Source organism: Tupaia chinensis, unplaced genomic scaffold, assembly GCF_000334495.1.
Source record: "Tupaia chinensis unplaced genomic scaffold, TupChi_1.0 Scaffold000687_1, whole genome shotgun sequence".
NCBI classification, from domain to species: Eukaryota; Metazoa; Chordata; class Mammalia; order Scandentia; family Tupaiidae; genus Tupaia; species Tupaia belangeri.
The window spans coordinates 2,297,568-2,308,938 of NW_006160210.1; the positions used below are offsets into that span (position 1 = coordinate 2,297,568).

At 33.7% G+C, this 11,371-nt stretch overlaps 1 protein-coding gene across 1 annotated transcript in view; it reads left to right on the forward strand.

The window, feature by feature from the left end:
• The window catches only part of TECRL (trans-2,3-enoyl-CoA reductase like), a 109,842-nt gene that overhangs the window by 66,895 nt on the left and 31,576 nt on the right, over positions 1 to 11,371 (forward strand). Inside the window, exons 5-7 of the mRNA XM_006160489.3 lie at positions 2,990 to 3,105; positions 7,749 to 7,854; positions 10,475 to 10,547. Of these exons, the coding sequence (XP_006160551.1) occupies positions 2,990 to 3,105; positions 7,749 to 7,854; positions 10,475 to 10,547 (295 nt within the window). The remainder of the gene's footprint in view (positions 1 to 2,989; positions 3,106 to 7,748; positions 7,855 to 10,474; positions 10,548 to 11,371) is intronic.

Genomic DNA, 11,371 nt, shown 5'->3' on the forward strand with positions numbered 1-11,371 from the left:
AGACAGAGAGAGACGTAGAGACAGAAAGCGAGAAATCACCCCCCAGGGGGGCATGGTCACGCTGCAATCCCTTCTTCTTCATTCTCCTCTTGGGATCTTGGGCACGCACGCACACGCGCCCGGTATGAGTTTTAAGCCACCGGGTCCGGGACGTGAACCACGGTCGACTACATGGGAATCCAGTGACATAACCATTACGCTAACTGCTGGTTCCCTGCAAGTGTTTTATTTTCATTCATTTTCAGTAATTCTGAAATACCTAATTTGTTTTGTGCTGCCAATTACAATTCTGAAAACAAAAATGTAAATTTATGGACACTCTAACAGTGGTAACACTTCAAAGATTTTTTTTCCAAGATAGAATTAAATATGTGAAGCACTGTCCAGCTGCATAGGTTCTAGTTCATAGTTGCAGTCTCATGATATGGCTTAGGTACTTTGAAACAGATATTACCTTCTTCCTTTTTCAGTTTAGACCTATAGGAAGTTGAAAGTTCCATGAAGTTTTTAAGATTCTCAATTGCTTGCTAGTCAAATTAATGAACTTTAACGCATTAGAAGTTAAATCCCTTAAAGCAGATTAAAGCAGAGAACTTTTACATTTTTATAGTCTTTTGCTTCAGGATGTGTGAGCTCAACAGAGAAAGAGAAATCACTCCACCCTGGGAGAGGTGGGGGGGAGGGGCTGTGTACCACTGTATCCTGGATTATTAAATCGTCCATATGGGATCCAGGGCCTTAACTTCCATGACACCTACTGGCCCCAAACCAGAGGGTTCTTGTTTTAGAAAAAGAAAACATAAATATAGTGTATATCTTCAAAATAAGATATCTGTTTGTTTTGAATATACAGTTTCTATTAAAATTTTGGATTACGGGGGACAGAGAATAGCACAGTGGTAAAATGCAATGCTCTGTGAGGCTTGATTATATCAGACAGTGTTGAGATATTTTTAAAACTTTTGATCTATTAAAACAACACCTTCCTCATTATTATACATTTTTTTTTCTTTTTAGATTTTTGCTATAGGGCATGTGCTCTCACTAGAAAGAAAGTCAGAAAATAAGAAATCACCTCCCAGGAGGATAGCCACGCCAAAATTCCTTTCTCTTTATTTTCTCCTGAGAACTTTGGGCACCACGTTCAGGTGCCCAGTGTTAGTTTCAAGCCACCTGGTCTGGGATTGGAATAGTGGTTGACCCTGTGGGAGTCCAGTGCCTTGACCACTACGCCACTTGTTGGCCTCATATTACACATACTTTGACTAGATCCTATCAGAAGACATTCAAAAGTGGTAAACATTATTTAATGGGAATAATCAGGCATATTGTAAACTACAAGTTAATACAGTCCTCAAATGAAATTGCTTTTATAGTGAACTGATCAGGTATTTCTTTGTTTCTACCCTTACACCTACAAGTCTATACTGGCTCCTCAGATAGTAAATATTATCAAAAGTCAAAATTATACCTGCGGAAACCTATTTAAGTAGCTATTTATATCTGTGTAATTATAGGTATGCACAAACCAATACATAATGTTTATAAATACATCAATTTGATACATAATATGTAATGCATAATTACATCTATGTGTATGTATCTGTAGTCATATTATATATTAGACTGATGGAAAAGTCATGACATATTTTTCTATGGCAAAGAGTCACGACTCCTGACAACTCAATTTTATATACTTGAACTATACAGGAAAATGGGATTCTCACCAGAGATGTGAACATGATTCATAATCAATGTTCACAAACTATATTTGAGCAAAACATATGCAAATTTGAATTTTCTTCAGAAGATAACAACAGGTGAAGATAAAGCAAAGTAGTTAATGACAGTCAAATTTATCATTGTTATGTATAAATATTTTTGCTTTAAATACTCAGAGATAATTATTGTACTCTACCTTCAAATATCTAGAGTAGCTTTTACCTGATGTGAGGATCAAAACAAAAGTAATAGTAACCAGAATCAGAAAACCAGTCAGCCAATTAATTTTTCTGCAATTGTGTCTCTCCAAATTCTTGCTGGGGTCTCTCACTAAAGGAATATTTCTCACTGTACATAGGGTTACCTTATACTTTAGCATTTAGAAGTCTGTTCTTTTAATTATACAACTAGGTTCATTAGAATTAAACTATAAAATTTCCAGTAGAGAGGGCTGAATTATTTCAATGTGAATCAGGACCAAATCAATTGAGTTTAAGATGACTAGACTGTGGGGGAAATAAAGAAAGGGGGAAAAAAAAAAAAGGAAAAAGTTAGAAAAAAATAGGTACTCTCACCCATTCCATTCATTGACAGGAACAATTACTATATAAAAGATAAAGTGTTTATTGGGTTAGGGAAACGCACATGCTAGGGAAACACTCACACACACACATATTTGTAATAGTCTATTTAATCAAATAAAAATGTCCTTGCCCTATTTCTAAAAAACTATGTTATATAGATTCAACATTTTTGTTTATTTATTTATTATTATTATTATTATTTTGGAGAGATTTTTGCTACAGGGTGCATGCACTCATCAGAAAGAGAGGAGACAGAGACAGAGACAGAAAAATCACCCCCCAGGGGTGATGGCCACACTGCAATCCCTTCACCTCCCTTCTCTCGGGATCTTGGGCACGCATGCACACGCACCTGGTGTGAGTTTAAGTTGCCGGGTCCGGGACTTGAACCACGGTCAACTACATGGGAGTCCAGTGACATAGCCATTATGCCAACTGCTGGTCCCAACATTTCTGTTTATTTTAAATTAGCTTTTCATCGATTATTTTTAACTCTTGCTGGCTCCTCTAAAGAATACTTACGTACATTACCACTTGTTCTCATTCTTTCACAAAATAGCTATTCACCTGTCCATTTCACCAGTTTGTGCAATAGGCTAGTGCTCATGGTCACATGGTCATAAATAAACCTTCAACAAATGTACACAATTTTTTCTTTAATCTAAACACCTTTTTATTTTCAGGTATTTTTGGCTGAATACACAGGACCTCTGCTAATATACCTCCTTTTTTATTTGAGGATTCCATATATATATGATGAAAAAGAAAGCTCTAGAAGATTACGCCACCCTGTGGTACAGTAAGTGGCATGTATAGTACGTAGGGGATAAGGGAGAAAAAACAAGTAAGCAAATACCATGATAATACATATTACTTGTAATATTATTTATTACTGTAAACACCACTGAAGATTTGACATTAAGAAAACATATTTTAGGAAATCATAAATAGCCTATATATAACAGATTGCAAATTTATAAACAAGAAACTATGAAGTACACTTTAAGGCAGAAGTAAGTTAATAATGATCAGTTCATAAAAGAAATCAGGATTCAGAAACATCATCAAAACAAACAATAGTATAATGTTGTGAGGATTTGCATTCTGTTCAAGACACTTTTCTAAAAACTTTGGAAATGTTGCATAGGAGAAATAATGACGTAACTAATGAACAGGAAAAAAAAAAAGTTCTGCAAATTACCATTAGGAAGTCAATATCCCAAATTAAATAGTAATTTGAAGTATGACAGAAAATTTTTTTTTCTTTTTTGGAGAGATTTTCACTACAGGGCGTGTGCGCTCGCCAGACAGAGAGAGACATAGAGACAGAAAGCGAGAAATCACCCCCCAGGGGGGATGGTCACGCCACAATCCCTTCTCCTCCATTCTCCTCTCGGGATCTTGGGCATGCACGCACACGCGCCCAGCGTGAGTTTTAAGCCACCGGGTCTGGGACGCGAACCACGGTCAACTACATGGGAATCCAGCGACACAGCCATTACGCTAACTGCTGGTTCCCTATGACAGAAAGTTTTGAAAATTAAAAACAAAACAAAACAGCAGGGCTGTAATCAGAGCAGACTATGTAACCATGATTTTAGTATATCGTAAAAACAATTCCATCTTCTCTAAGACAGATACAACAAATTAAAGAGAAAGAATAATTATTCAAGATGATACATTGGGATGTAAGGCTAGCAATCCCAAACAAACAAAAACTCTGAACAAATTGCATCTATTTTAACTAGAGGTCTCTAGTGACTACACTTCATGAGTTTTGTCTACAATCAGTTTAGTTTTCACATTAAGTGAGAACATTCACTATTTCTTTCTGTGCCTAAGTTAACTCAGTCAGTATAACATCTTCCGGGGTTGTTCATGTGGTATCAAAAGACAGAATGGCATTCATTTTGATGGGTAACTAATATTCCAGTATGTACATATATCACATTTTCTATATCCATTCATCTGCTAACAGGCACTAGCTTGTTTCTGTGTCTTAGCTAGTGTTGTAATAAACACGGCAATGCGGTTATCTCTAAAACATACTCTTTTTTTTTTTTTTTGTAGAATATGTCTAGAGGATAGGAAGGAAAGGGGACAGGAAGATAGTTGTTGAGTAATAAATATAAAATTGCAACTAGATAAGAGGAATTTTTAGTGTTATATAGTATAGCAGGTTAACAATAATTATTTATTGTATATCTCTGATAACTTTTAACAGAAAATTTTTAAAGAGGTTTTTGCTATAGGGCATGTGTGCTTGCCAGAAATACAGAGAGAGACAGAGAGACAGAAAGCAAGAAATCACCCAGGAGGGTTGGCCATGCTGCAATCTCTTCTCCTCTGGGAATCTTGGACATGCGTGCACATGTGCCCGGCATGAGTTTAAGGCACCAGGTCCAGGTCTTGAACTGCTGTCAACTACATGGGAGTCCAGAGAGATAGCCATTATGCCAATTGCTGGTCCCTTAAAAGGAATTTTTTAATATTTCCTATCCAAAGTCATGACAAAGATGATGGTTATGCTAATTATGCTGAACTGTTTATTACACGTAGTATTTGTACACACACACACAAATCACACTATGCCCCATACATATGTAAAATTTTAAAAAAATAAACAATCAAAATATTATAAAATCAAAACAAAAACAACAAAAAACAAGAGGTGAAGTTGTCAGGGCATTTTAGAATATTAACTTCTTTTTCTTTCTTAAGTTAAAGGAATACAAGATTCATTTAGAAAGAGCCTGGGTTTGGAGACTTTGGAAGGAGAACATTATAGCACTCATTTTTTTTTTTTAGACAAAACATGTAATATGTACCACAGTATTGGGGGGGGGAGAGTATTTTCCCTCCAGTAACATTATTAAATAGATTCACTGACAACCGGCTTTCTATTCTTAAACACAAACGTGTTTTATTACAGCTCAATGATAAATATATTTGCGCCACATTGCACAGAAATAACAAATATGTAAAGTGTATATGACATCATTTCAGAGGTTATATACACCAACTGCTTTTGAAAATGAGGGGTGTAGATGTGATTATTATTAAATAATCACAAGGCTTCTAAGGCACCCTATTTTCAAGATTATGTCTCAAGGTTAAGAAATGCTATTATCAATTGTCACATATTCAAATGGTAAGTCTCCTAATTTCTTTCAATCATATCAGAATCAACATATTTTTCTGCTAAGTTTTTATAAAAATCCTATTTGTACTTATGACTCCACCACCCCAAAGTTGTTTGGCCCTCTTAGAAACCTTTCCTTGTTGGGGCTAATGGTATAACTCCTGCAGGCTCTCTATTCCCATCAAGTTTTTTGTTTTGTTTTGTTTTGTTTTTTAAGCATCAGTCTCTTAGCTAAACATTGCCCTCATCTTCAACATGAACTTGGTGTGCTTCTTCCCTTGCTGCGCTATAAAGCTGAAGCTGTGCTTCTTTTCATAACCCTTGTACCTCAAACCTCAGTTGACAAAGTATAAAATATTTTCAAATAAGGACAAGTAGATGGGGTAATACATAAGTTTTTGGACTCCCATGGAGTCAACCATGGTTGTGAGTCCCAGACTTGGAGGCTTAAAACTAGCACTGGACATGTATGCATGCATGTCCAAAATCCCAAGAGGAGAATGGAGAAGAAGGAATTGTGACATGGTCATCCCCTTTAGGAGTGCTTTCTTGCTTTCTGTCTCTCTCGTCCTTTGGCTCTCTGGCATCTGCACAAGCTGAATAGAAAAAAATCTTACTTAAAAAAAAAATGAATATTGTGATTGCAACAACAAAAAATGGGCCCTGCCTATTTATGGATTTAAAGTGCACAAGCTCAATAGAAAAAAATCTTACTTAAAAAAAAATGAATATTGTGATTGCAACAACAAAAAAATGGGCCCTGCCTATTTATGGATTTATCATTGCTTAGCTTTCAGAGAAAAATTAGAGTAATGTTTTTAAATGCAATCAAACTTGGTGAGTTACTCATGATGTGTAACATGATGGAGATGCAAAGAGTAAGGCTCTAACGGCATATGCTATGCTGATTTCTATGTTCCCACGGTATAGTATAAAATAAATGAATATCTTAATTTAGAGGTATCATACAGCTTGAACCAGTATTTCTCTGGGAGGACTCTGCTAGTTTGCTGAACTTAACCTAATCTTTCTGCTTTCTTATGAAATGGAAAATTTTATTACTCAGGTGTTTAGTTCAACAAAAGAACCAAAAAATGAGGAGAGATGTCCATTTCTTCTTCAATCCTCTGAAAACACAAGGCAACCTTATGTATCAGGTTTTACTTGTCTTATTGCCTAGAAAGCTCTTTTCCCAGCTGAGCCCCATAGTTTGTTCTTACGTTTTTCAGAATTTGTCTGTTTATAGATAGACAAACCATACAGAACATGTATCTCGCATAATAGGTATAGAATTACATTTTTATGAGTTAGTTAATAATCATTCTCCTCTCTTAACAAAGTTAGTGTTCATTTCATTGTTTGTTTTCCTTAAAGTTACTATCACCCATACCAGACATCATTAATAAACTCTCAGTCTGATAAATGAATTCAATGTCTTATTTTTATATAAGGTAAATGATATACTGATTTATATGCACCACTTATGTTGGATAAAGTACATTATCCTTGACCCATAACGGTTTTCTTAATAGGAACCAAAGTTTTTGAAGTTTCACATTTTTGTCTATAATAAAATAGGTGCATATCTTAATGGAAAATATATTCATTCAAGAATAGCCAGGAAATATGTCTCTGTCAATCACATATAAAATTTATTTTTAAGATAGTGTTTATATAAAAACAACAAGAGGAGGTGATAACTTAGAATGCAAATGAAATTAAAAGCACAGACAGACAAAATTGTATACGGTATGGTAGCTAAGCAAAAAAAACAAATAAAGAAAACAAAAGGTTACATTATGACTGCATAGAATATGAAATTTAAACTTTCACAATCACGGTACTTCCTAAAGGACAACCAGACAATTAAAAAGTAATTCTGAATATTATAAAATGTCAAATGCATTCTAAGTAGGTTTTGGATATTTTTAAAACCTGTAAATTGTCTGCTTCAATCTTGAGATACTTTGATATGAACACATTTGCAATTATTATATTTATACCTACTACTGGGACAGGTGTGAGCATGATAGTTTATGATTGGTATTATAAAATAGTTCTAGTGTCATCAGAAGTAAATTTAAAGAGATTCTTGTAAAAGTTACTTTCATTTTAAAAAATAGAAAATATACAGAGTAAAATATAAAAGTAAACATTTGTGTTTTGGTTCTTGGTAATGATAGTTCCTATTAAATACAATATTTTAGTAAACTAAAAAAAAAAAATTAAAATGTCTCATGCATACAGCAAACCAGAATTTTAGAAGGAAATTTAATGTTTATGTTCTGTTTTCTTTCCAGCTTAGCTTGCTTCTGCCATTGTATACATTACATCCGACATATTTTGGAAACCTTATTTGTTCACAAAGTTTCTGCAGGACATACACCTCTGAACAATTTGGTAAAGGTGGGGATTGATATGTTTTGTATTTTTAATTATTGTTGAAAATTTTTGTGTATTTAATCCTTTGTAAAATATTTAATCATTTTTTTACCATAAACCTATATTTCTTAGTTAAATTATGGCAGCATATTTTAAACATTCAACTTTTAAAATACAATTTCCACGGTAATCTATTGCCTTTGAGCTGCCCTCAACCAATAACCCTGTATAGAAAGATTTTCTAGGCCATGACTGTATTGGTCAGGCTCTCCAGATAACAGAACCAAAAAGATAAGTATGTACATGTAAAAGAAGAGATTTATTATAGCAATTTACCTCACATAATCACAAAGCCAAGAAGTCCCACAATAAGCTATCTGCAAACTGGAAAAACAACCAAATCACTGAAGCAGGAAACTAGTGTACTTTCAATCCAAATTTGAAGGAGGCCATTGGGAAATGCATCTCAACTATCCTCAGACAACAATAGCTGGTCTATGTCCAAAGTTCAAAGGTAGAAGAACTTGGAGTCTGGCTGAGCAATGTAGGGTTCATGAGTCTGGAAGGAACAAACACAGCTATAGGACAAGTGGAGGACCAGACGGAATGTTACAAAGTGAGTAGGCAGAGTGTACACACAGTGGACTCTGGAAGGAAGGGTTGAGAGATAAAGTGAAAGAGAAAAGGAAACAGAACCACACTTCTAGCCAATTAAATGGTGCCTGACCACAGTGATGTCAGGTCTTCCTCTCTCTGTCCAATGACTCATGCATCAATCTTGTCTGGCAACACTCTTACAGACATCCTTCAATCCAGTCAAGGTAACACCCAAAAGTAACTATCACACATGATCTTATGTTATAAGACAAGCTTGATATTCTGAAGAACTTTTTAATTTTCTGTATACCTAATACATAGTTCAGATTCTTTCATTTTAAAAGGAAGAATATGATGTATAAACCCTTCTGTAATATACATGTGGATGTGGTTAAAATGAGCATATATATATATATATATAATTATATTATATATATGTAAAATTATATTATATATATAAAATTACATATATATATATATAAAATATCCCATATTTATGATAGTTCTCAGTGTGACACCAGTGTCATTGCTCTCTGAAGAAATAGCAAATATGGCACTTACCACACATCAAATAACTATCAAAATAATGAAAATTTTTATGAAATATTGAAATACAAATGTACATTACACAATCTGCTGCATTTCAATTTTTCAATCAAACTAAAATTCATTTGAATTTTATTTTTTTATTTAAAATTTATTTTCAAAAGCAATGATATCTTTACAAAATAACTTCCTGAACGTTGGCAACTGCTTTCTAAAAATTTCGACAAGTCAGCCACTCTAATGTCATTGCAATGAAACAATGAACTCCAAAACTATGAAACCTTATAAATTGTTTAGATAAATTATCTTTTGATAGAAGATATAACTATATATTATCAGTGAAATAATGTTATAATTTAGGATTTCTAAATCAAGGCCATTTCTACTTTGAATCAATCAAAATATGTTATTACTATTTGATGATTTAATTATCCATTCCTTTTATACATTAACCGTGAAAAAAATTAGTAAATGCTATGAAATAAATATTATTTATAGAACTTCATATATATCACTTGATAAATAAAATAGATTATTTCTAGATTATGTTATTACATTTTACCTATATCTTATATTCATCAATATCCATAAAAATGGAATGAAGAAATGTCTTTCTTTGGTGGTGTCAAAAAATACTCTCAAGGGGCCAGATGGTGGCACAACAGTGGGAATCCACATTCTGTAAGTCAATTTTACACAGGAATGTCCTCAGTTAAAAGCCCTGGGACCTCCCTCAGTTTGCCAGGCATGTGTGTGTGTCCATAATCCACAGCTGGCAATAGGTTTGGGTAGATTGCATCTTTAAGACCCTGTGGAGGTGCTTTCTCTCTCTCTCTCCCTCTCTCTCTCTCTTTCTGTTGCTTTTGATCACAGAAGAAATAAACAAAAAAACTTTAAAATATGGTACTTTGGGGGCCAGCAGGTAGCATGGTGTTTAAGGTGCTAGATTCTCAAGTGGTGGACTGTAATTCGCATCCCAAACCTAGCAGTTTGAAAATCATGCCAGGCATATGTATGTGCTTGCCTAAAATCCCAGGAGGAGAAGGGATTGTGGTGTGGTCATTCCCCTGGGAGGTGATTTTTCATTTTTTCTCTGTCTCACTCTGGCAAGGACAAACATCCTATGGCCAAAACCTAAAACTATAGGTACTTTTAAAATGCCGCTTAATAGACACAAAAATGTATACATATATTATCATATCTGGTAATATCCTTGATTTGACTGTCACATACTGCATGCATACTTTGTAAAACCATATTTTGTCCTATAGAGATAGATAATGATTAAATATAAATAAGAAAGCATAAAATAAAACAAAAACAAAACAAAAAATGTCACTTTACTATGTAAGGAAGCATCCCTCTATCTAGCATAGATCATTTATACTATTTTTCATAGAAAAAATGTTATAGTAGGTAGTATAAAAGTATGGGTGGTTTCAAATGTGGTTATATATTATACATTTTTCCTAACTTTTATTTTGTATTTTTTTATTTATAGAGTTGTGCCTTTTATTGGGGATTCACTTCTTGGATTGCCTACTACATTAATCACCCACGGTATACCCCCCCATGTATGTAGGATTTTCTTACCTAACCCCATACTAAATTACCAACATCAAAACACTGCTCTAAATCACATGGAAATAAGTAATATGTCCTACTTAAACCAATAATAATAAAACAAGTGCCTATTTTAGTTATTTCCATAAGTTATTTAATTTCTATGTAGACCTAAAGGTCAAAGTTGACTGATTTATTGGGCTGTCAGAAAAGACATGATGCATTTTTTTCCTATGCAAAAATACATCATGACTTTTTCAACCACACAATACTGTGATTTATTTTCTCTTTGCATGGATTCTAGTAGAAATATTATTTGATTTTTAAGCCTCTAAAGAGACAGTAAAATGAAAAAACAAATATTAAAAAGAAAAATTCCATGTAGTCATATAATCATGTTACTATCTAGTCTATATTTTAAAGATAAATAAGAATTTAATTATTTAAAATATGATTTAATGAGGAAAATGAAGGCATTTTTTTCTGTAACATATTGGTTTCAACTTAGAACTTAATTCCTGAAATATCTTGGCCCTTGACTCATTTAAGCAATTTGTTGGAAAGCAATAAATGGACCAATCTTGTATACTCAGTTACAATCTTGTGGAAAAAAGGTCTATTTGGATCAATCAGCTCCATTTCTCTATTGAATGGAGACTTTTCTCTCATCAGCTTTTACTGCAGATGTTAAGACATACATAGCAGAGTTGGAGATTTAATTAGTTCTGTCTATGAAGGGTAATTGATTGTAATGATCAAAACTTTAACTCTTCTAGATAGTAACACTCTCAGAATTTGCTTCATACTGTGTTAAGAGAGGACCTGAAAAAAAAAA